At 40.2% G+C, this 26,378-nt stretch overlaps 1 protein-coding gene across 2 annotated transcripts; it reads right to left on the minus strand.

Annotated features, from left to right (window-relative positions):
- CNGA3 (cyclic nucleotide gated channel subunit alpha 3) lies at window positions 1–26,378 on the minus strand. Of its 2 annotated transcripts, XM_075136565.1 has the most exons (8): window positions 26,247–26,347; window positions 18,641–18,757; window positions 15,734–15,913; window positions 13,539–13,592; window positions 10,121–10,252; window positions 7,879–7,986; window positions 6,878–6,984; window positions 2,411–4,249 (listed from the first exon to the last, which is right to left on the minus strand). In XM_075136565.1, exons 1-8 carry the CDS (start codon window positions 26,345–26,347, stop codon window positions 2,841–2,843), a joined length of 2,208 nt encoding a protein of 735 aa, XP_074992666.1. In that variant the 3' UTR covers window positions 2,411–2,840. The 2 variants fall into 2 exon arrangements, with proteins under 2 accessions (XP_074992584.1, XP_074992666.1); XM_075136483.1 differs by lacking the exons at window positions 10,121–10,252; window positions 13,539–13,592 and having other exon boundaries at window positions 1–4,249; window positions 26,247–26,378.

Below are 26,378 nucleotides of genomic sequence, written 5' to 3' on the forward strand. Positions count from 1 at the left end.
TGTTACTCAAAATGTTTTAATGTACATGCTGTAGCCACATTAAAGAAGGGGAAAAACATCTTACAGAGATGAAAGACGTCAAAGGATGTGATTTCATCATGCCAAAAGCTATATATTTCGAAGTGACTGAAGCCAATAGCATCAAAATAGCTCTTTTTCTGGCACGTGAAAACCAGACCAAGAGGCATGGAAAAGGGAAGAACAAACATGTTTAACTGATAGATTAAGCTGTTCTGATCCATCAGGTAAAGGTGCATTCTTGTGCTTGTGGGGTTTTTTAACAGGTATAAATTTGGTACAAATAATACTTTAAACAGTTCTATTTGTATATACCTAGTAGGCTGGAACAGCTGTAGTACGTTGGGTAGATAGGTAGCTATTTACAGAGAATGATGACTGATGCAGAACGTGACGGTAAGTATGAAACCCCTACCAGATTCGGTGTTTGAATAACACAACGGTGAACGTCAGCCACAGGCGAGTGCGGTGCCTGCCTCGGTTACAAGGTGAGAGTTGCAAGTTCACAGCCTGTGACCGCACCGTCTGCGCTTACAGTGGTACGCTGCAAGTCGCCGACACCCAGCCCCCCCTCAACCCTGCCCTCCTCAGTGCGGGAGCGAGGGCACTACAGCCCTGCCAAAAGCAGCCTCTCTTACCTCCCCCATCTGCCTCAAGCCCTTGGAGAAAATAAGGACAAGATTCAGCTGAGGGACCAAAACTCCCAAACTCTGCTGACCACACAGAGGTCTCAGCTACTTTCCAAAGCCCTCGTTACAGTCAGTGGAAATCTTGACAATTGAGGTTAAGCCCACCCTACAGCAGATACCTAAGTCTAGTTGCCTTCTACGCTGATGATAACAGGAGTTTAGACGTGGGCCATGTGTGGACATCTACTACCTGGTGGTCCCTTTGCCAGTGTTGCTGGCAAAGCCCCATTCCTTCGTCTCTGTCAAATTTGTCTCTCTCACCGGGCTTAAAAATGTCAATAGGAGGGGGACAGCTGCTTACCCAGAGATGAGTGCTCACTCTGAGCAGTTGTACTCAGTTTAGCAAAGCAACTGCCTCTTTTCATTTCACTACCAGCTATTTAAACCACTCTCTTCTCAGTGGGTTTCTCACCAATTTTCCAACAGGCCATCTATTCCCACATGCTGTTAGGGCTCCTAAATCAGGGCTGAGGACAACTAAAAGGCAGAGCACTGACCATGGTAATAATACCCAACGCTGCTGGAGGATCCAGCCCCCATGCCATAGGTGCTGAACAGCCTCTCTTACTCCAAACTCTACTTTCGTCAGTGAGGTACCCAAGGCTAAAAGTAACACAGGGAAAGCTACACAACACAAAAATACTTACAGAAAAAAATGAGAACTAATCTCTTCCTAGTGGGAGAATATTAGAGAAATCCCCTCAGTGGGAGAGAAGCCTGGAAAGAAACTGGAAGCAGCGGGGTGGAGGAGGCTAAGAGGGGTGTGTAAGAGGCAGATCCTGAGGTTGCAGCGTGACAGAGCAAGAAATCTTCTCGGTGCCATTCTGCCCTGAATGTCACGGCTGAGTGGACCAGACCTGTGTATTCACCTCAGAGCCAGACTGTCAGCAGAGACAACTACTCTGCAGCGAGTAGAAAAGCAACCAGCACAACTATCAGCAGGATCTGAGCAAACTGGCCTCCATTCTCCCTAACTAATGGAAACATGGTAGCGCGACAACTCCTTTGGAGAAAAGCTGGCATTAAATAGCGAAAGGAGGTGGAGTAGGCATCATTAATTGAAATAAAGAGGAAGAAAACATAGGCCTAGTAGCAGGAAAGACTTTGCAACACAGGGCTTGTTCTCCCTGCCTTGCAGAAACCCTGCTGGGGGGAACAGGCTGTCCGGCCTGCCAACCCATGCAGTTTCTTCGTAGCCTCCCTCTGGGACTGCCCACTTGCTGAGAGGGAATTTACTCAAGACCCTACATACAGGACCTGCAGGCACCCAGGCCCTCTTTTCTCATCCCAGGTTTAGCGAAGCCATATTGGCACAGATGCCTTCCACCAGTGAGCTTTTGGGGACTCCCTTCCAAGAGAGGGTTTTACCGATGTGGATAGGGCAGGGGGGCGGGGGGGGAAGGGATCTCCCACTCTCTACCCAAGCGAAGCAGTTGCAGAGCAGCAAAGGCTGTCGCAGACCACGCCAGAAAGGACGTGAATGAGCACTGCTACTCTGTCAGCATGGTCCTTTGTGCAGAGCTGACTAGAAAGAATCAAACTAAAGCATTTAATAATAGCATAAAGGCTATTTCATACATGTGCAGGGCTGCACCGCATGGGCCAGGTACATGCTGCTGCTAAGCTGCTGCTTAGCTGTAGTCCAACCGCTTGCGCAGACGCTTCACTGGGAAAGAACGAAAATTTTTGAGAAGCCTGGATGTACGTCCATGCATTTAATCAGCTACTAAGGTAGCACGGTAGAACATGTACCCTATAAATATTTTTTTAAGCCCTTAAAAAAACCCAGTCTCTTCTACTTTAAGTACAATGCCTTCTTAACACAACATGCGTGGGACGAGACAATGTATCAAGACCTACAGTACCATATATAATAGACGTTCTGAGCATGATCGTAAGAAACCCACTCCCAATACAAAAAAGTACCCAAATGCCAGACCAAAATCTCCCCCTAAGAAGGTGACAATGTTCTATTTACAAGAACATACTGCTTCAGTTAAAAATGCTAAAAACCATTCTCTTCAGTTCATATAAAAATAATCATGTCTACATATGCACACACGTATTTACATACATTTATGGCTTTCGCATGCTTCAACCTTCTCCAATAAATGAGGAAATATAAATACTCCGTTACTGCTTTTTCCCCTCCTCAGGTTTTTCAGCCTCTGCTTCTCCAACTGATAAGGTGCCACTACCATACTTTTTCACTCGGGTTTCTACTCTGACAAGTCTCTGCTTCAGCTTTTGTTGAGATGAGGTGTATTCTGCCAAGAGCCTAGCAAACCTAGTCTGCAGTGTATCCAGAGCTGTTTCAAGTCTTACTACTTTTTCTTCCAAGTCTTTTGGGTCAGCTCCTGCTTTTGCTGCTTCCTCATCTATTAAATTGTCTTTCATCAGAATTTGTCGCCCTTTCTCTTCCAGAGCCTTTTTGGCTTCTGGATATTCTGTGAGGGCTTCCATTAAATCATCTTTAGACAAGCAGAACAAATCAGAATAACCAATACTCCTTATGTTGGCTGTCCTCCTGTTGCCAGATTTGCTCCCTTTGATGTTTAGGATGCTGATTTCACCAAAGTAGCTGCCATCACTTAGGACTACAAATTGGGTTATGCCATCATCCGCCACCACAGCCAATTTTCCCTCCTTAATAATGTACATTTCTCTCCCAATATCTCCCTTTTTGCAAATGTAGTCCCCAGGACTGAAGACCGTAGGTTTCAGTTTCAGCACCAGCTCAATGAGAAGTCCAGCTTCACAATCCTGGAATATACGCACTTTCTTCAGTGTGTCCAAATGGACATTGATGGCAATTTCAGCCTTCAACTTGTCAGGCAGATTTTTGAGAACTTCCTTCTCATCCACTGTTTTCTTGTTGGTCCAGAGGTAATCAAACCACTTAATAACCCTGGCTTCCAAATCCTTAGTCACTTTTCGGAAATGCATGTACTGTTTAATGGAATCGACCTTGGCCTGGAACTCTGCCCTGGAGGCATTCATGTTGGAAATCATGGAGCCCACGTTACCGACGATGGTAGCGAAGATCAGCACACCCACCAGGAAGTCAATGACCACAAAGAGATACTCTTCATCTTTCACCGGGGGAGGTGTTTCTCCAATGGTTGTCAGCGTGAGCGTTGACCAGTACAGACTGTAAATGTACTTTCTAGACAGGCGCCCGTACTCTGGAATGGACACGTTGGGGTAGACCCAAGAGTCGGTTCCAAATCCGATCAGCTTCGAAATTGCAAAGTATATACAGGCGTTCCAGTGGATGATGATAAGAATGTATAAGACAAGATTTCCAATACGAAACAGGTTTGGATAATTTGTTCTGGTTTCTGTACGGTCAAAAAACTCAAAAAGCCGAGAAATCCTCAGCAAGCGGTTAAATCGCAGTTCAGGGTAGTTCAAACCAAACTTCAAATACGCCAGGTCTGTTGGCAGAAGAGACAGCACATCCAGCTTGAACTGTATAGTTTTGGTATAATGATCTCGTAATTTCTTTTCATCCTGAACTAGCAAGCCTTGTTCAAGGAAGCCTTCAAAGAATAAAAATACATATTTTACTTATTAGAATAAAAGCGCAGTTCACAATTACCATCACAGTACTGAGTGACTTACATTTCAGATACCTGAGAACATTAAAACTTGTACTGTTATGCATACAGACATTGATACACTATAGTTCACTTAATGAAAAATATTTAATTGCAAATTTAAATATTTCAAGAACTTTCAAAGCTGATATATAATGATGTAGAGCAATGACTCTATTATTACCACCTGTGCTCCCCACCGTTTTCCACTCTGTTCTGGGACAGCTGTATCTTTGTCTTTTAGGTATCTTTGCAAGAAGAGTGGGGGGATTCGAATGTCTCATTTTTCATGAATCATTGGCATGAGTCATAGCTAAAGTTAAGCAAGTGTTAAGCAATTGTGTATAAAATCAGAGTGGAATATTTTTAAATAAATACCAAGAATAAGTAGGTATAATGGATTGGGGTTTTTTTCGGAACAATATAGACACCCTTGAGATAACGAAATCCATTTTTTATTCCCCTGAGCCGTGCTTTTTCCTCTCGTTAAAAAGACGTTAAAAGTGACAGGATTTTCCTTTTCATTCAGGGAAAATGGTTTACACTTTTTCTGTCGTTCTAGTGAGAGAGCTACTAAGCAGAATTTTGTACATTGGTATCCCTTCATTCAAAAGACTTCGGAAAGTATTATATTTTAAGAATATAATTAATTAGCATTAATTAGCATTAATTAGACAGCGGGGAGTCACATTCTTTCCCAAAGGCTTCCAGGACTTTTGTCCCCAGGGCAGATGGACTTTGCAGACTTACAGAAGGCAGCAGGCACTAGCGGAGCCAGGAAGGGTTGTTAAGTGAGTTGACTAAGATTTCAACACCTAAAAGATGTGACTCCCATATTTGAGTACCTGAAACTGCAGCAGACACCTGCACTGAAGCATTCAGGGGATCTCTGTGGCAATTCTGCAGTTCCAATCCACGCCTGCAAAGCCAGCCTTCTAACCATGCTTTAACAGCTGTACAATCATTAGCAGGACAGCCCTGGAAACTTTATAACTTGCATTGCCTGTACATGCCCAATTTCTGTTCAGTCCTTTCCCATTACAATAACAGATACAACTGCAGAAGAGAAATTTAGTGGGCATGGTTAACTTTTTAACTACACAAAGAAGATGATGAAGGATCACCCCCACCCCCCAAAAAAAAGTCAGTCTTTTGATTTAGGCTGCTATCTAAAATAGACTTTCCTGCTGAACAAGGTATTTGCTAAGTTTAAGAATTTGGCTTGCTATGAGTTGTGTGCTTCCCAAAGTGACAGCATTTTTAGCCTCTGTCTTGTAATTATGTTTATAACTTGTCACAAGCTATAATTAATGTCAAGCTGTTAGCATGATTTAAAAAAAAAAAAACAAACAACAAGAGCATGTAAAAATCAAAGATTAAAAAGAACTCTCATTTTTATAATGATCAGTGCAGTTTTGGACCCTTTCAAGGGACATTTTGGGGCTGTACCCATACCAGTAAATAGAACAAGCCAGGAAACATCTTCTGGCCCTGAGATCAGCTAGCATGACAGCTTCTATTCTATATCAACTTATATGACAGCATGTAAGTTCTCCCAGCCCCCTCCAAAAATGAGACCATGAACAACACCCAACCGCTGCTGTCCTCCCAGCTGTGCCCAGACACTGCTTGAGAGAGTGCTAGCTGGCACAGACCAAAGTACATGCACCAAAGTACATCAAGGACTATTCTAGCAATTTAATGGTATGGATCACTGTATGTCATTGCTTAGGCCTATATTATGATCTTGTTTAGCTTAAAACAGATATCCCTTTAAGGCTAGAATCTGTATCAGCTGGGCACACTCAAATATGAAACCTTCTCAGCCTGTCTGGACTACAGAAACAGGGATGGGAAGCTGAAGAGAACCACTTCACGCATTACACGGTACGGTGCTCACAGATATTTTAAGTTCACGCTTCTTCAGGAAGGCAGGACCTGAGCGGAGGTGCGTGGGTTAATCCCATACTACCATCCTCCTAGGTTAACCATATACCACCACCAGGCAGTGGGAAACCCAGCCAGGACTTCGCAAAGGCTGCAGGAAATACAGCTGGTGGCAGAGGGGCAGCACTGCCGGTTCCAGGCAGAAGACTGCAGACTGGAGGCTGAGATGGGTGCCAGGTCTTGCACTTGACCAACTCAATAATCACTTCTGAGCAGCATGCTAAGTAACTCTGCTAAGAAAGCAGCACTTGTGGGGTCTAGTTGGTTTTTTGCCCACTCCAATGAGCACAAGCGATATATCATGCACAGAGTGATCACGACATGCGAAGTGCCTTATTCTCCCTTCCCCACGAAGCCTGTAACAGTGGCTATTCAGTCAGCATCTGACATGCCTATTAAGCACTGACAGAACTGAATTTAGAGACAAGTGAAATGCAGGTGTTGGGATGTCCAGCCTCAAAACAATCCAAGCTGGTCAGACACTTCATCTTCCCAAAGCCTCCATTGTTCGGTTCTGCTGGAGACAGGATACTACACTGGTCAGACCCCTCAGGGGAATTTCTGTTTCCAGCCTTTATATTCATGCTGTATCTGAAAACACTGTAAAACCCCAGAAAGACTCACCTGTCCTGAATTTTACAAACATGTCAAGAATATAGATGATATCAGAGCCATAATCCAAGAACAGCCACAATTTAAGATGGTCAACTTGTAGCTCATCAAAGCAGGCTCTAAAGAAACAAAGATAAAAAAAAAATATTACACCAACTGCATAAGCAGAGCACTTGTAATGTGTGTCCTAGCAGCATGTTAGTGCACATTACTGGCACTGAAAAATTAAGGGCAGCATATCTCCATGCCTAGACATCTGCACACTAGAGCTATGTCTAAACAGACAGCAGGATCTTTCAGAATTCAAAGGTGTTTAGGTCAGGAGCAAAGCTCAAACACATATATGCCACACAAGTGCACTTACGGAGTAATACACATATCCCTACAATTAAACATGCATCAGATTTCACGGGATACACATCTCCATTAAGATAATTCCCAAACAGAAGATTTGTTTCTGAGTGGCAAGTCATCCTCATCCCTCCCTGCCATCTGACACAGCCTAAGTGAACGATTTCCACAGCACTCCATTACTTTGACTCAAACAGATTTCCACATTTTACAAGGGAAAATAAATACTCGAGTAAAATCCTCCTGCCCTTCAAGAATCTTTATATGCATGATATTAATTTCAGATGACCCAACACTGCCCACACCCCTCCCTTCTGTTCTCTACTGGGCGACTGGAAGCCCTATCGCTAGCAGTGGTTACTGAGCCTAGAGTGGCCAAGGCACATCTCTGCAGCCAGCCAGTAGGTGGCACACAAAGGCCACAGCCAGCGCTCACGAGGACGCTCAATTGCAAGTTGTTTTTAGACGAAAAGATAAAAAGAAACATTGGCCATCTATTCCCGTGGTACGTATATCGTATATCCCTAAGGGTACATGAACTGTAAATCTTCTAGGTAAGCCACCCAAAAAATACAGCAGGGAGATAAGAGGATGACTTACATAGGAAACATAATGAGACACCAAATTTGAAACCTAAAATTATTATTAACTTAAATCCATACCTGCACACTATCATACACCAGTTGTAGAACACGGGTGCTGCAATTATGGTCAGCCAGTTGTAGTAAATATTGCTTGAAGGATCTATCACAAAGATCTCTTTTTTCTTCCTGGAAAGTAAAACATGCAGATTTACACTGGAAATGTAACGAAGTGAGCTGCTGGATCTCCCTCTTCTGGAGGCTGCTCATCTCATGGTGAACTCACAGCTGCCTAAGAAGAGAAAGTATCCATGCAGGCAGCTCCAGATGAGATACCAAATATTAGCTTCATCCCATCTGACATGCTCTATTTATTTGCTTGACCCAACTTTGGAAAAAGTAAGAAAGAGCGGAAAGAAAAAGACAGACATTCACATTGCCCAGGCTGAAAACCACAGCCCTTCTGCATATGACCCCCACTGAAAAAAAGTAAAATGTTAAATGATTCGTATTATCATTCCAGCTAGATGGCTAAGGTCCACTGCCAGAGGAAGAGCCTTCCTTTGCAGAATAATTTTGATGTTTTCGCAAATCCTATTATGGAAATGACTGTATAAGCATGCATTTAAACAAGTAAAACACATAGGTATTCAAATACACATTTACACAAGTAAGACTCTGTGTGTGCACACATATAGTATGTGACTAGAACTAAACCACGTATCATTATGTAAAAGCAAATTTCACACATTCACAGCCCTGGGTCCCTAGGCCTCACAACAATAAAAGATGCTAAATGAAGCATACAGGCCTCGAATTCAAAGAAGACTTACAGCATGGCTAATGGCACATGTAGAGTATGCTCAGAAGTGCCCTTCTCCAGCATGAGAAAGGTTGATAAGGAATAGACAGCAATTAGGCATGTTGTATGTAATCAGAGGAAATACGTATTAGCGGATTGTGAGGTCCACAGCTGCAGAAGTTATTCCAACAGTAACATGTGATAGTGTGATCTGTGAACTATGTAATAGTGTGGGAACTATGTGACCGGGCAATGCTTGCAGATGTATTTGTGTGACTTTTCCTAATCTCCAAGAATGTAAATATATTAAAATGTAATGTTAATTTATTTCATATTTGTGTGTATTTCTGGCATTATCCCTGCTGTCAGCTGAATGTCCAGATGATGGTAAATGTTAGTAAAAGAAGCAGCTTTAATCTAAAAAGTATTTACTTTGCCATCTTCACAACAGGTTTTGAGCCCTTTCTTCCAAAAAACTGGTCACCACCTCAAAACTGGTGACCATGAAATACATCTTCATATGACATATGAAAAATGTCTTCATATGACAGAGTACACTACCTTCTAGACATTAAAACATTTATTTTCTTTGCTGAAATGTTTTAAAACAATTTAGGCTACTGCAAAGCTCAGGCTCTCACTACATAGTAACTGAAGCCAGAAGAAAATCCTTAGTACACAGGTTTTCTAATCAAACAAAACTTTGAGATCTCGAGATCAAGCATTTGGAAGAGATTCCTAACTACATGTCCCCATGCCTACATAGCACATGCCACCATATACATACATATAAACTTGCAGTATATTACTCTAACATACTCCTTAACTGTGAAGTCCACTCAAATGCATTCTGTTATTTTTAATGACTGGTAATACTAAATTGTACTATGTTTGGGTCAGCTTTGGGGGAACAAAACAAGAGCAGGATCCATTTCTGTCAAAAGCATTTAAATAATCTCATTTTGTTGCAGAAATACAGCATTTCCTAATCAGCAGAAGCAAACTTCAGTGATCACTAGTAATGAACTGCACCATATTAAGTAATTAAATATGCTAGTCAGTGTAAAAACTAAACTTATTAGTAAATCTGTAATTTTCTACATGTAAGATTTTTGCTCTTTGTCTAAACCAGACTTTTGGTTCATCTGCTCTGAATCATTATGGACATTCTGGAACAATGAAAAGCCTGTGCAGATCTGCAAAGCAGGCTGCTGTCCTAAAATGCCCTTATAGTAAAAAAGTGATCTTCAACAGCAAATCAAAGTGAGCAGAGGTAGCTGAATTCCCTTTTACTGACCTAGGAAGCTGTTTGTGACAGGTCTAAACACAGGTCTTACAGATGCAACTGTTTGTTGAGCAGTTGCACCTTTCCAAAGCGGAAAACGTATTAAAGATTTGACAGGCTAACATTCTGCAGCCTACAGAACAATAATTGTCATCGAAGTGTTACGATGAAATGCCATACCATGCTTTGTAGTGTAGGAGGTGTGTTACAAACACACATTCATTCTTTATACTTACTCTTCTTTTTTTTTATCATCTTTTTTGTCATCTTTTTTGTCATCTTTCTTTTCCTCTTTTTTTTCCTCTTTCTTTTCCTCCTTCTTTTCCTCTTTCTTCTCCTCTTTAACCTCTTTCTTTTCTTCCTTTTTGCTGTACAACATAATGTAAGGCTTAGCAATATTACTGATATTCTAGCAGTTAAGGGAGAGGGTGGATGTTGAGGTACAGGAAACTAGACTAGACTCCAGACAGAGTAGGACAGGGATCCAACTGGTAAAAATGGTTTACAGGCTGAGGCCTCTCAAACTGACACCACCACACTATCACATCAGGTAACCAGCTGGCTGATTCTGTGCATTAGTCACCCACGCTTTCCTGACCTTTTCAGACATCAGTGTACCAGGCTGATTTTAATTAAATGCTTCCAGTGTGTTTCATTCTTTAGAACTCAGGCATTTAAAAAGAAATTTATCAAATTATAATAGAACTTGAAATGGCTTAACAAACTGTCAACATTCTTCGCATATACAAAACCTCACAGGGACTGTCTGAAGCTTTAATGGTAATTAAATGAAATGAGGCTGAATTTCTTCTCACAGTTCTTTAAAACCGATATAGCTGTAATTAATTAATTACCTCTGGCTTCAACAATTGCCTTGGAGAAGAATCCCAGTCAATGTTTGAACAAAAGCAGCAAATGCAGAGAAAAGAGGTATGTCTCATTTAACTACACAGTAGTCGTTTTATAAATGCTCGTATTACTCAGATCAGAAAAAGTCTACACTGTGAATGGCAGTCCTGTCTATGAATGTGCTTGTTACAGGGAGAAAGAAGCACTCCAAGGGAGAAGACAACAGTCACCAATTTTAAGACAGTAGTAGCTTTCACCTATCAGCAATGAGCACCTGTTCTAATTCTTACCCTTAGACATTTCCATAGTGATGCAGCACCACAATGTAATTCGGAAAAACCCAGACTCATTTGCTAAAAAATGCTGAGATCCTCCACTCCTCCATGTCCAGGGAAATACCTACCAAGGTGACCAACACCACTGAAATCTCTAAAATTATACACTGTGAGGAAGCATAACTGGGGGAGAAAAGAACCTTTGGGTTGACTGATCTTCTGCTTATACATGCATCTCAACTCAAAGAAACAGTTTTTCATTTACCAAGGCTGATTTCTACACGGCAGTGGGAACAGCCACTCAAGTATTTATTTCTCTGCCACTGACCCCCCTGGACTTTTATGGCTTCTCTTTCAAACCTGCCCAAAAAACTCCTTCCTATTTAAAAAACATGTCAGGATTCCACTGCACATTACTACGCATGGTGCCTGATCCAAAGGCCAATTCACAGTTGCTGTTGTTAGCATTAACATAGCTCCTCAATACTTCAAATATCTGGCATTCTTACCAGAAAGGAAGAACTACGAGTAACACAGTTTTCAAAGGGTAGGGCCACTGTACATTTGTGGATGTTATTATGCAGGGAAAATTAGGTTGAGATACAGAATCAATCAAAAAGTCTCAGTGGTGGTGAACTTTGGAGGGAATATTTTGACAATTCCAACTTCCTCCTACATTTTGTTTTAAAAAAGAGAAAAAACATTACCTCACACAGCATCTAATGCCAATACTTCTTTTTCTCTGACCTGAGATCTCCTACAAACTCCTCTGTCAACTAGAGGTATCTTTTCTAAGTGATATTCTTCCGTTTCTGTGGCCTCTGTTCATCTCTCTATTGTGGTAACTCCCAACTTACCATACTCCCACCTACTTGTAGTCTGGCGGTGGAAGTCACTCAAAGGAAAAGGTTGGCCATAATCAAAGATTTGAAAGCATCACCTACAGTTCCCCAAGGGCAGGCACTCTTAGGTCTTTAACATAATGAAAAACCCAAAGCTTCAAAAAGACCTGCATCTTCTTTTCTTTATCAGTGCTACTGAGTAAACCGGAATCCAGTAACTAATAAAACAGTTGTTTGTGCCTGTCCTCTTTCACAGCAATACAGTGGCATCCATTCTGTGTTTCCAGCACATTAAAAGGAGCATGCATCTTCAGACTTAGAAAACATGTCTTCATCAGCCCCTGTAAAAACACTGTCATAGTCTTTGAACGAGTCAAGTATTTGCATTTCTCATCTGTCAAGTAGTCTGCAAATCAAGTATGTTTCAGACTGTCAGGCAGGCAGACAGACAAGTGTTGTCTTCATTCCAAAATAATGAAACATTGGAAGGATGAAAGTTTTGCCCAAGGTACCTGAGTCATTGTCAGAAACAGAGTAAGAAAGCAGTATTTCCATCCTAGTCAGTCCTTTGGGCCCTGACCAGCAGGCTAGGCTCCAGGCTTTTAGCACTTTTTTTATACCGGTCTAAATAAAATTCTGCACATTTCTGTCACTGTTCACTGCACACTGATTTTCCTTTTTAATAAAAGTTAGGCAAACCAAACCAAAAATTGCTTCAGGAGCACAAAGACCTCTTGTTCAGGTATGTGCACAAAGGTTTTGCAGCATCATTTAAAATGTACAGTTTGAGCTTGCCCATGATGGAACCACTTGGAGAAAAAAAAAAGAGTTTCCTAAAAGTATTTCTGACATCATCAGAAACTGTCCTGATTTTTTTTAATTTTTGTTTTCATCTGGAAAGCAATCAAAAAAATTAACTATCATCATGCGTGAGAACAGAACTGCTGCTGGATGCTACAGAGTAGATATCTCCTCAGATAGCTGTGGTCTAAGACATGCAACAAACATCGGTGTTGAGCGATTCACCTTTTCAAGAGATTTCTCTTTGGTGTAACACCGTGAAATATCTTGTCAAATACATAAAATAGACTCCAAAGGACAGCTTCTGTCAGAGCTTCTGTTGCAATGCAAGCTTTATTATACTGCCCATCACTCTCTCTACAACTACATCAACAATATCTGCTGAACTGAAACACATATTTTAAAAAGATGATGGTTGGTTTTCATTTAGGCTGTGTTTTCTTGGTACCCTGATGAGTATCCACTTCTCATTTGACAACCTGAAATTTCTGGGGCACTTGATTTGCAAAAAGGGACTAGTATGTTAAAAGAGGAAAGTCACTATTAGAAAATTAATACATGAATCTCATTTAAAAACTGAAGAATTAATAAATCAATTGGCAATGCAGTAAAATCAGCCAGCTGAACTAGAGGAGGTAGGGACTAAATGCTTAATCAAATTCACTCTTTGAGAGGTAAGGGTAACTTCAGACAAAAAGAAGTTCACAGGGAGCATGAAGGATGCTTTTCATACTAAGAAAACTAGATCTATCTTTATAATTAAACGATATTCTTAGGAAAGGCTTAGGAAGAGGTAAGGAGTTTATACTACAAATGTTACTAGGCTGGAAAGGGAAAAAGACAAGGAGCTAGTAGTAGGAAGGTGTTTGGAAGTTATTAGTACTCACTCTTCGTTGGTGTTGTTGCTATAGTTGACATTAAACTTGGCCAAGGGCCAGTGACTGCAGCAAGTTAAATAAAACACATTAAAGAGTGTAAAGACTATTGGTATTTCATATACATGTTTACCGACATGACGAACTGACTTACTAGCTTCTCGCATATCCACTAATAAGATCAGGAAGGTCAACTTTGACTGCAGTGATAAGTCCCTTTTTGCATAACTATCTCAAGGCACGAGTTTCTTTTTACCAAATGTGCTTGGCATACACATTTGTGACCACATCTGATGCCTGAAGCTTGTTCTCAGGCGTATTAGTGCATGGCAACATGCATCTCACTATTTTTAGCCCTGTACTCATTTGGCTACTATTTTAAGCTTTCTTCAATCCTTTCAAGTCTTCTTCACAGATGCAATGCCAAGGGTTGTGGATAAGTAACAAGCATACCTACCATTGCTGTAGAACTAAACCTTCATGATAGAACTGGGAGTTACTGTCACGTGGCAACAGTGTAAAACTGAGAAGGCAAGGATGGATACTCCCAAATTCACTTCTTCTAATAGCCTTATATAGAGCTTTGTTGGCCCAGGATCAATGTTGTCCTCTAATTACTTTGAATCTGCAGTTGCAACTGATCCAGACGTCTGAAAAATCAGACAACAGTCTGGCTAATTCAACAAAATGTGCTTTTAAGCTTAATTTCTAAGGAGTACATCAAGCGATGATAATAAGGCTGTGCTGGACCACAACAAATCAAAGTAATCTGTATCACGCACAGCCCTTCAACGGTTCTTGCTTTAATCTAAATTATTAGCTGAGATTTTGAAACAAATCAACTTATTACTTGCCTATCTACCAATCTTTAACTATGCAAAAAAATACGGCAGTCTATGCTTCAAAGCATAATGTCAAACAGAAAGTCAGCTTTCGTCTCAGGACTTCATTTTCCTCTTTTGGCTGGAGTTGAATTTAAAACACTGTATCATGTATTTATAAAGTAATAATAATTCATCAAGTCAAAAGACTGTAAACACATAAAGGTTTTTTTTGCAAGCCTCTGTTGTTTTATTGGAAAAATCTTAAGGTAAGACTGAACCTGCCTTCCATACCAAAGACTGAGTATGTACTAATAAGTTAAGTCAGCAGCCAAAAGATTTTCTCATTTCTGCATCAGAAGCCTTCTGTAATGTTAGCAGCTGAACTCCTGAGTAGGTTGTTGTGGTTTAACCCAGCAGGCAGCCAAACACCACACAGCTGCTCGCTCACTCCCTGCCTCCCGCAGTGGGATGGGAGAGAGAATCAGAAAAAAAAAGTAAAATTTGTGTGTTGAGATAAAGACAGTTTAATAGAACAGAAAAGGAAGGGTTAATAATAATAATGATAATAATAATAATGGTAGAATATACAAAGTGAATGATGAGTGATGCACAATGCAATTGCTCACCACCTGCTGACCGATAACCAAGTAGTGATCGCTACTTCCTGGACCACGCCTCCTATTTATATACTGAGCATGACATCATATGGTATGGAATACCCCATTGGCCAGTTGGGTCAGCTGTCCTGGCTATGCTCCCTCCCAGCTTCTTGTGCACCTGGCAGAGCATGGGAAGCTGAAAAGTCCTTGACTAGACGGGTACTTAGCAACAATTAAAAACATCAGTGTGTTATCAACATTCTTCTCATACTAAATCCAAAACACAGCACTAGGAAGAAATTTAACTCTATCCCAGCCGGAACCAGCACAAGGTGTAACAAAGCAATGACACATTTTGCACACCTGCTTGTTTGGAGTTTCCTAACAGTCACAGATAATGTGCATAACATTAATATCCTGAAAAGCCACGACTAGCAACATCCTACATTCCTGAAATAGAAATTGCATTCGTCCTCAGCAGAGAGGAGTTTAGCAACATCAAGTTGCACAGGTAGCATATGATAAAATTCCGGTTCTGAGAAACCATTCTGCCTGAAGCAGCATGATCAAAATCCTTTACTTCAAGATCTTTGCCACAGTGCGTTTGAGGGGAAAAGAGAAGTCTGCTGAAACCATAATACTTCAATTATGTGAAATTCCTGGGCAGCATTAGGTACTCTGTTCATCTCGCATGAATAAAATAAAATAAAACTTACATCCTAATCACCAAGAAAATACTATAACCTCAGTTGTCTTCCTTTAATGTATAAACACATCCTCTTACCTGTTTGCTTCCCTAGGCCGCTCACGGATACCCAGAAAGGAGCGGATGTTACTTTGCCTACTGGACACCTCTATGAGCTCTGGCCCTTGGATACGTTCTAGGAAAGAATCAGGTCTTTGGTCTTCATGCCGCAAATGTCTTGTGGCCCACGACCTCACAGATATGACAAATCGTGACAGCCTGCATGGAACAGACATACAACATTGACTGAACCAGACAAGAACATCAGATGGCTTAAATCATGCCCACAAAGAGTACCCCAGGAGGATTTTTCTCCACTTCTCCACCTGCCATGAAATTAAACTTGATGGATTAACTGTGTGAACCCAGTCACTTCCCACAATTTCATACATCACCTTTTGCAGTGGATCTGGAAAGTATCTCACAAATCAATTCCTAGTCCACTGTACCAGTACCGCAGGAGCAACAGAAGAATATTCTTGCCGAATGGGGTGGGGCAGTTGACTTCTCACAAACTTCTTATATTATATGATAATGGGGGAATCCTGGACTGACAGAATTAGGAGATATAAAATACTCATAGGATTTTATTGTTAAAAGGGCTGGTACACACAGCGGAAACAAAAGCTGAATACTTGGTGAGGGAGGATGGACTTTGAAATAAAGAATGTTAACAATTCAGCCACTTTCCCTGTGATTGTAAAGGGTCTGTCTGCAGATATATTAATTGTCTATCACATATAAACCCGCCTACTGCATAGGAAGCACTATTTCCTCATCCTAAATTTCTAGCAGAGCACTGAATGAGATAAGCAAAAAAATATGACAACGGAATTAATTTATCACTGTATCTTTTTCTCTACCCACTAATTCACATTACAAATCTTTACAATGTTTTCTGTCAAAAGTTCAAAAGGAAACATGTTTCTGAAAAATTGAAAATAATGGAGACTGAAATCTAGAAAAGCGATTATATTTATTACCCACACAATATATTGTATTGTTTCCTATCAGCAGCCTAGTTTGGACAAAAGTGGTGTTAATTCAGGTTTCCCAAACTTGGCCTCAAAAACAGCATAATGAAATCCTGAACAAAGCTTAACTTCCTACAGAGACCTTGGGCTATTCAAGGAAAGCTCTTTACATTCTCTCTGCATTGGCTAGTATTACATATGCTCAGAATCCACAAAGAGGTTGATAAGAACAATTTAAATCTTATGGTAAAGTACATCTGCCTCTTGATTGCTGTTCTCAAGGGCCTAACTATATCTCCTCATAGATCTTGCCCAGGTTCTTTTACCATGAAATAAAAAGGACATAAAAAGTAGGAATAGTACCACATACCAGAAATTAGAGAAAGATATTTCTAGTTCTATAGTGCTATACGAAGAGAGCATCATATAAATCATCTACAGTTTCCAAGAATTAAGAGAATCCAAAGCCTACAAGAATGCAAAAGAAAAGATCCACATAAAAGTCTGAGATTATTTAATAGATTCCTCACTCTATTCAAAAAACACTGCATAAAATTAAGCTACAGAATTCTTCTCTTTGCCTGAGCAGAACTCAGTTTTCACATAAGGAATGGTATGGAAAACTACTAATATGGATGTTCTTACTTACATTGGAAAATAAAGCTTTTTGATGAGACCTGTTAGTTAAGGAGCAAACAGATTTTACCAACTAAGATTGAGAGCCTCTCTATTTGAACAAAGAAATAGAATTTTCTGATTTCTGACATGCTATATTATTTTCTATTTTTCTCCCTTACATCTCAAAGTAAGATACTTGGTGAAGTCTATCAGATGCTGTTGTCTTATGTCCTTGAGAATTTACATTCAAGAGGCATGTTATGTTACCATAATATTTAAATTGCTAAGCATTCATGTCTTCATCACAGACCTCCTTGTATATTCAGAGCATAAATAACTGTAGCTACACATATGTGTAATTCAAACTATCTTGAAAAAGGGTAAAGAACAATATAAACAAAGACTAAAAAGGAAGTTCTCAATATGAGTTTATATATTCATGTGCTTTATGTTTACACAAAACACACACCTATAAATGTTTTCCACTTAAAACCAACTTCTTGCAGACTTTGTAATCTACATTGCAGTGGTGTCACTATCTGACAACCAAACAGGGAAATACAAGTTTATTCTGCACCGTCCAAAAGGCTGAAGTGTAAACAACACTCTTTAAATGACTCTAGTTTTACAATAATTTTTTTCTTTGCTCTTTGAAATACACTATCCTTAAACTGAGTGTGGTCTGTATTGTGTATAACAATGGTATCTGAAGACAGAGCTCCGTAGTCTCAGCTGGAAATATTTAAAGCAGACACAGTAAGTTTTTGAATCTCCACTTCAGGCTGACGTTTAAGTCCCAGTAAAGTAAATGACTTAAGCAAATAGTTGACTTGAATTTTGCTGACTAAGGCTCCCAATCCATTATAAACATAACTTCATTCTAAAAACTGAAACTCTTGCACTCCCTCACAAGAGCCCCTGTCTCCTCCCTTGCCAGAGCCATCTACCAACAGGGAACAATCGTTATGTCTTGTTTGATAGGAAACAAACATTGCATCAGCTATCAGCCAAAACGAAACACTTATCCATTTACTTTACAGTCCAGCCTCACTTCATGCATTTCCTCAGTGTTCAATATATTTTTAGATCTGATCATGTAAATTTTTTTTTTTATTCAGACTAATTTGTGTGAGCTCGTTCAGCATCTCTAGGATTCGAAGGTTTTTATTAGCAATGAGTAAGCGATGAGTTCAGAACCAAGGTCAAAAGCAGCTTCTGTTACTTTTTACAGACTTTTTTCAGCTGGACTCCATCCATTTTCTTTGGTTCTTTTTACTTTGCCTCCAAATTGTGATCAGTCTCTTTCAACAATTTAAACTTTTAATACTGGAAATGGTATTAGTTAGCACGTTACCTTGCCATTGCTCCCCTGCCTGTGAATGAGCTCATCTGGGACTCAGATAGATGTCTTCCCTCCACAGAAATGACTCTCTGCAGTTCTGAAGACGCATCCTCACACAGCGAATGGGTTCTGCAAAAGCAAATTTTTTTTAAGAATTCCACACAGCCTCCAGCAGACTTCCCCCCATCTGATTCTTTCCACCACTACATCAGGAAACAACGCAGCAAATTGTCCTCTTCCTAGTAATATGGCATACATTTAATAAACATAGAGCTGAGCCTATATTCCTACTTTTCTGGAGCCATCCAACACGAAATGAAGTCAGTGGAGGCTCTGCCATCCATTCCAGCAAGCTCAGAAGCTGATTCCTTACTGGTCAGTACGACTCTGGTGTGCAGATACACAATTATGGGAAGAATGTTTTCTACTCTAACACCTCACGTAAGGCATCAGCAGCTTCCCTTCAATATAGAGTTTATTCCCAGGGGGCTTTAAAGTGACTGCCCACTGTTTTCTTCAGTGTTGATCTCCTAGACATTGTTTGGGTTTAACAGTCTGGAATTTCCACCAGTTTGTTTCCTTTTTATGACTCAAAGCAAATACGCATCTCTTTTTGCTTTCACTGTTGCTTGGACTGAAAGGGAAAATGGTGATATTACAGTAGTTAGCCCTGAAGCAGCACCACTGCTATTCTTACCAGCCTGTTGCTGCCAGCTGCACAACTGCAGGCCTAGTGCTGCTCGCTTCGTAACTGAAACTTCACCTGTTGCACAGCAAAACAGGCTACAGATCTTCAGGGCTGCTCTGGCAGCCATGAGATGAAGCACCTCAGGCTGTTGCCACACATGGAGAACACTACAACAGCCCCGTTGCACACAACTGCAGATAGTGATTATAACGTTAAGCGACATCCAGTGTCTGCCAACTCCCATGAGTTCCCGTAATTGTAAGACTACTTATTAGCACAGAAATAATCAGCATTGAGAAAAATAGATGAAATTTTAGCCTCATCTTGCAGGAATGGAGTTTTGAAATTGACTTCACTGGAACCTGGAATTTACCACGGCTCACTCTGGATTTTTTTATAAAACTCCTAGGGTTTTCTCTGTGTTTTTCATTCTTTAACATTCACTCTTACAAGACTTTGTCACATCCATTAAGGATCACTTTTTCCCCCCCTTTGTAATGCAAACAAAAACTCTCACTTGAGTCTGTTAATCTGTATTGCCAGGAAAAAACACTGACTCTAAAGATACTTGCAGTATCTTCATAAGAATTGGCAACAGCATTTTGAATGCCCACAAAAGGATAATTAGCAACTCAATTTTGTGTGTACTCACAGCTGAGAAACTGACAAACAGAGAATTAAAACTTTATTATTTCTACACAAAGAATCATGCAAAAAAAAGATAGGTCCTGCCACTCCCAGAATTCTCAACTTGTTAACTATTTTCTTCTTCTCTTCTAATAAGAAGACACCAATAGACACTGCTTAATATTGAAAAACTTTTATAACCTAGTTTATGCTGTGGGTGCTGAGAATATTGTGGATGCCAAAGTTAACATGTCTTCTAAGGGAGAATGAACAAACTCACGGAACAGAAATCCATTACGGATTACCAGATACACAGAGCCTGCGTTCAGCTCAAGAAGTCTCCTGAGCTGGATGCTGGGAGAGTATTAGGGGAAAGTATGTTGCATATACTTGCAGTTTGCCTGCTTTTTTTTCTTTTTCCTGGAGCATCTGCCTACAGACCTGCTGGAGACAGGATACTGGACTAGTCAGTCTTTTAGACTGTACTGCTATGGCTGTTTTTAAGTCCTTTTATTCCTTTTTACAAAAAAATAGACATTTTGTGTGATCTTAGACAGCAATACATTCTAACATTGCTACTTCTGTTCTTACTTACCAATTATTACTATTTTTGAGTCCTGAAAATACGTTTTTAAAAGACGATAGTGGGACTTCTTAGAAAATAATTTTAAGTGTCACAATTCAGATGTGAAAAAAAAAATGTATTTTGCAGAAATAGATAGCCTTTCATGGAGGCTTAAGCCAGTATCTTTTATTTCACATTTGGATGGATTAGAAGTTTGTGTTCAATCAGTGACTCAGATATAATGAGGAGTATCTCACTAAGTTGCAGTAACTCATCTGCTTTCAGTGACTGTACATTAAGTTGGTATATTTGCTCTAAATAGGTAATTAAATATAAGGGTCACGAAATAAAGTAATGATTAATAATACACAAAATAAAATAAACATGGATTAAAATACTTTAGGTATCCTTCCAAGTAGAATTTAAAAAAGAAAAAAGATTGTCAGAGTGCATTCTTTATCAGTCTAAGAAAACCCTACACAGAGGTCAAGCCCAGGAAATGAGGCCAATCAGACTTTTTCTGAAGTCTCAGAGGGAGATCTGTTTCAATTTTATTAGCCTCTATAAGCATACTGAAATACAATGAACACCATGTGATGTTCTATTTCAATGTGACTGTGCTGGTTTATCAGTGAGAACAAGAGGAGTTGAAAATTGCTATCCAAAATGTACTGTTAACTATCCTTCTTTTTTCTGTTTTGTAAACTTGTTTTAGTCCCAGTCTCTCTTATTACTGACATTGCTGTGCTTGGGCATCTGCTGACAATAAATGAAAGGCTAAGAATGAAGAACTCAGCTTTATTTTGAGTAAATGCCTAGGAAGGCAATGCAGAACAGTGCAGAGATAGCTGAGTGAGCTCTAAACAAGCTAGATCAGGTACCAAAGGCAATACTGTCCTACTAGTTCCACTTAATCAGCACAGAGTCATACTTGCTAAGTACATCATCTGTTAAGTGCTTCGTGTGCATGATCATCACCTCCATACTCCTCAGCAGTGTGGAAAGCTGTGCTCCACTGTTCCTACACAGGCTCATCAATTTTGTGCGTCTGTAACACTGAGAGTTTCACCGTCTGTCCTCTTGCTAGCAGTAGCTACAGGGCACTTAATGGCACCGTCTAAAACCCAATGTTTTCAATCCAGGCAATGGTTTTTAGCGTCTGGAGCCAGAAGTATGTTGAAGAAATGTTTTCATCTAGGTGAAAGAAAATGGCATGCTTAATGTGATCTGATCTGAACACCTTCCAATCTGATCCAGAGTCCCATATAACAAATTAAAAATTTCAAATTATTTAAATCACTCTTTGGTCAGATTCTTACCAATAAGTGATCAGACACACTCACTGAAAAATTTGTATTCTGTAGGAAAAAAAATGGCAAAACTCTCAGACTCAACTGCTGGAATCAAATTGGGTGGATTATGGGCTCAACTAGTGAAGTTTTGAAGTCTATATTTTTATTTTGTTTGATTGACTGTTTTTAAGAAAAACAATTTTCCAATTACTCTCATGTGCATCAAGAATTTCTACAACTAGGTTTATGTTATAACTAAATATAACAATTTGTAAATAAATTCAGGTACACCTTACAAAAAAGTTATAGATATAACATGTGTAGACAACTTAGGAAAATCAAAATAATTTTGTGGAAACAGTACTAAAGTGCTTGCATTTCACTTTTACAAATACAGCTTATATGTATCTGCAACAGATACACAAACGATTGTCTATTGCCAGGCAACTCTTAGGAAAGCACCTGTCTGATATTACACAGCAATCACAAACATATTCCACTTTAATTCACACAAATGCAAATCAAAAAGTACATCTAAAATGAACCCTTCCTTCCATTATTATAACTTCCTATTATAAAACTCATATACTCATTCCTGACTTTCCTCAACCCTGTTCAGATAATACAAGAGGCCTTATTTGTCAGATGGCTTTATATTGATGCAGAGGGACAGTTACAGATGGGGCGTCTGATGTAACACCTTCAATGCATTGGCATAGTTTTTACTTTATTTTTACAAAGACAGACTCATTCCCGTCTGGACTGCATAAGCTTGTGTGGTATCTGCAGCAAAACAGTAACCACTGCCATTACTATCCAAGGGTGTTACACAGTCTGAGCTCAACATGAGAAGAGAATACGCAGTGTACCGAGAAATAAAGAGCAGGTTACAAAGCAGAAACATCAGCAGATTATTGTGCCTCCTTGGCTTATGCTGAAAAATATTTTATTTCCACGGGGGTAGCACTGTCATTATATCTTAGAGAAAACTCACTGACACTGAGGTTTCTGCTCCATGCCTCTTCAGCTCTCTAAAAGCCAATTTATTCCCATGCTTTCGAGGCATCTAGTGGAGTAAGCTCTGGGAGGATATTTACATCAACACCTGCTTTGTACCCGTCCCTTGCCTTGACTTAATTTGGCTCTAAATTTGCACAAAGATCTTCAAGCAAACCCTAGAAGACCATTTTCACCTATAATGAAAATAGGGGCAAATAATTCAGAATTTTCATTTAGTAGTAATTGTTTTGAAGTTCGGATTTGTTAAACAGGAATTGCTGAAGCTCTTTTGAGTAATGACTATGAGCCAGACTTCAAGGGCGGGATTTGGCTCCAGATGGCAGTGACCTAAATTAGGGTTTCTAATATAAGCTGAGTATCTAAGTTCCCATTATAGTCAATTGCCATCTCAGGGCTTGATTCAGTTGCCTCAATATAGGAGTCTAATACCATTTGGAATACCTCAAAATACTTTATCTGACCTCTCCAGAGCACACAGGTCTCGCCTCATATGCTTCAGATACTCTGTGGTATCTCAAATAGCTTTAGATGCCTATTTTAGGCAACTAAATATGTCTCATAATGGACATAGCCAAACGAGCCTGAAGAGCTATCCATTTTAGTACTGACTACACCTCCACTGATGACAGCAGGAACTTAGACACCTAGTCACATAAAGACACTGAAATCCAGGCACAGTTGAATCCTACTTCCAACTTCTAGATAGCCAACCTGTGTCTATAAGCTAATGTGCTGCCTGTCCTATTTGAGCTGTTTCTATACAGAGGCTGGATTTAAAAAATGAAGATTCATTTGTTATTTTTTGTTTTAACAAAATGCACCAACTTCATAGCACACTACACTGTAAGAATATGGGCACATGAATCACCTACTCCAGCATAACTGAGAATGACAGTTTAAAGATCAGCAGCAGCTTTCTGTTAACTGTTTCAGTGAATGCTTTTCCTTGATAATACCTCATTCCACAGCAGAAAAGCACTTAAGCAAATCCTTAGCATTAAGCATAAATTTAACACCCATTGACTTTAATGAGAACTAAATAATGTGCTTAATTGTTTTGTTGAACTATAGCCAATAGGAGTTGGAGGAAGATAAATGGAAAGGAGAAATGCTGCTGCTCTAGAAAACCTGGATTTTTTCCAGTGTGTATAGTTGTGTATTTTGCTACAAGACAAAGAAGAGCTAAAATTTTGAATGGGATCTATCTTTTGGTACAGACATATTTTTAAACAAATCTGAATTAAAAAAATGTGTATCAGAATTCTTTGAGTGGTATTACAAAGGTATTGTATATACTTACTAGCAATCACTTCAGCAATCCAAAAACCTCAAATACGAGATCTCTTTTACAGAGTGAGATTGTATCTTTTTACTCGTCTATGAACTCCTGTAACTAATGCTGATAACAGCAAACTTTCTTTTAAATAAATGGCTCTTCAAGACCATCATCATCATGATAAAGTGCAATTCATATTTCAGTCCCTCTATCTGTCATAAGCAAGTCATTGCCTCTGAAACTGCAGATGACTGCAGTGATTTAATTCTACATTTAAACCTTTATAACCACACTCTCACATCCCTGCCAGTAATTCCATTCTGTGAGCTGCCAATCACTGATATCCTCTACAAAAAGGATGTGAAAAAAAGGAAAGGAAGAGGCTCATTTCTATCTGTGTTTTCCCTGTTTCTGAGATATCACTGTAAATGGAGACAAAGGGACATGGCTCTTGCAAATCTCCCTAAGGAGACCATGGCATAGTATAACTAAGTCAAGCAAGCCATACCGTGCAGAATAAAAGCAGCTCCATTTTCACTAGTGTAGGTACACCTACATGACAGGAAGTATCATGTAAGCAAAGCAGAAACTAAAAAAGAACCAATTCAAACAGGACAGGGATCACATCCATACTAGACACTAGAAGCATGCAATCCAAAATTATCATAATGCGGGCAGTCATAGAATCACAGAATCATAGAATCATTAAGGTTGGAAAAGACCTCTAAGATCATCGAGTCCAACCGTCAACCCAACACCACCATGCCCACTACACCATGTCCCTAAGGGCCTCATCTACACGTCTTTTAAATACTTCCAGGGATGCTGACTCAACCACTTCCCTGGGCAGCCTGTTCCAAGGCCTGACCACTCTTACAGTAAAGAAATTTCTCCTAATGTCCAATCTAAACCTCCCTTGGCGCAACTTGAGGCCATTTCCTCTCGTCCTATCGCTAGTTAGTTGGGAGAAGAGACCAACACCCACCTCGCTACAACCTCCTTTCAGGTAGTTGTAGAGCGCGATGAGGTCTCCCCTCAGCCTCCTCTTCTCCAGACTAAACAACCCCAGTTCCCTCAGCCGCTCCTCATAAGACTTGCTCTCCAGACCCTTCACCAGCTTCGTTGCCCTTCTCTGGACACGCTCCAGCACCTCCATGTCCTTCTTGTAGTGAGGGGCCCAGAACTGAACACAGTATTCGAGGTGCGGCCTCACCAGTGCCGAGTACAGGGGCACGATCACCTCCCTAGTCCTGCCAGCCACACTATTTCTGATACAGGCCAGGATGCCATTGGCCTTCTTGGCCACCTGAGCACACTGCCGGCTCATGTTCAGCCAGCTGTCAATCAGCACCCCAGTCCTATCAGGATTGTGAGTGCTCAAGTCGGGGTTCACATTTGAACAGCAAGAGACAGTATGACAAGGTCCACATAGCGGAGGTGGTTGACCGTAATAAGCCAAAAGCAGAAGACTTTTTCCAGCCTGTACAGGTGCTGTGGATCATCAAACGCTTTCCTGTAGGCCCAGCAGGGTTTGCCCAGACTAGGCAAATGATTAGTACTGTGTAAAATGTAAGTGCAAGCCCACTGGCACATTTTAAACAGCGGGTCTAAAACTATCAAAACAGAGAAAGGTGAATGTAAAAAAACTGTTACAGGTCCACTGTACAGTGAGAAGCTCTGAAAAGCCAATACAAAAATGCTGATATTCTTTATACACTACAAATGTTCCCTATCACAGGAACTAAGCGATTTGCAGAGGCTACTTTTAAAAAAACTTCCTGAGGCTTTTCACTGCATGGCACTGGGAGGATCCCTTTTCCTCCATATCCCACAGACTGGGGGAAACACAGACGCTGCTATCTGCGTGGTGACCTGAGAAAGAGGTTTCTCCTTAATAAATTGATGTAATTCCCACTGATGTGAAAATGGGGTTTATTCCTGAGGTAATACAGATTCTGGTTCCAAAACTGCAAGCCATGACAACTGTCCTGTTGCAGTCTCTTCTATACATTAGATATACATTGTTAAGTCAGTTAAGTGCACTGGGTCAACAACAGCATGATGTAACACTCCCATAATGCAGAGCTAGAGGAGTGCCACAAATTATGCAGCAATCTGTCCTCTTGACTGTAATGAAAGCAATATATTACCTGATACAGCCATTTTCAATCCTTTCAATATCTTCATCGGTAGTTCTGACAGACAGTCTGTGCATACCAGGGTAGGAGTGCTGGGTGTTGATTTTTGCCATTTTGCTTTACATATCAACATCTAAATGACAG

The sequence above is a fragment of the Calonectris borealis genome, chromosome 1 (assembly GCF_964195595.1).
Source record: "Calonectris borealis chromosome 1, bCalBor7.hap1.2, whole genome shotgun sequence".
Classification (NCBI taxonomy): Eukaryota; Metazoa; Chordata; class Aves; order Procellariiformes; family Procellariidae; genus Calonectris; species Calonectris borealis.

Coding starts and splice junctions, on each gene's coding strand:
- CNGA3 (XM_075136565.1), bottom strand. CDS start 26,347: ATGGCAAAAATCAACACCCAGCACTCCTACCCTGGTATGCACAGACTG. Junction 18,758..26,246: donor ATTGAAAATGGCTGTATCAG/GTAATATATTGC, acceptor TTGCTTTTGCAG/AACCCATTCGCTGTGTGAGG. Junction 10,253..13,538: donor AGCAACAACACCAACGAAGA/GTGAGTACTAAT, acceptor TATGTTGTACAG/CAAAAAGGAAGAAAAGAAAG.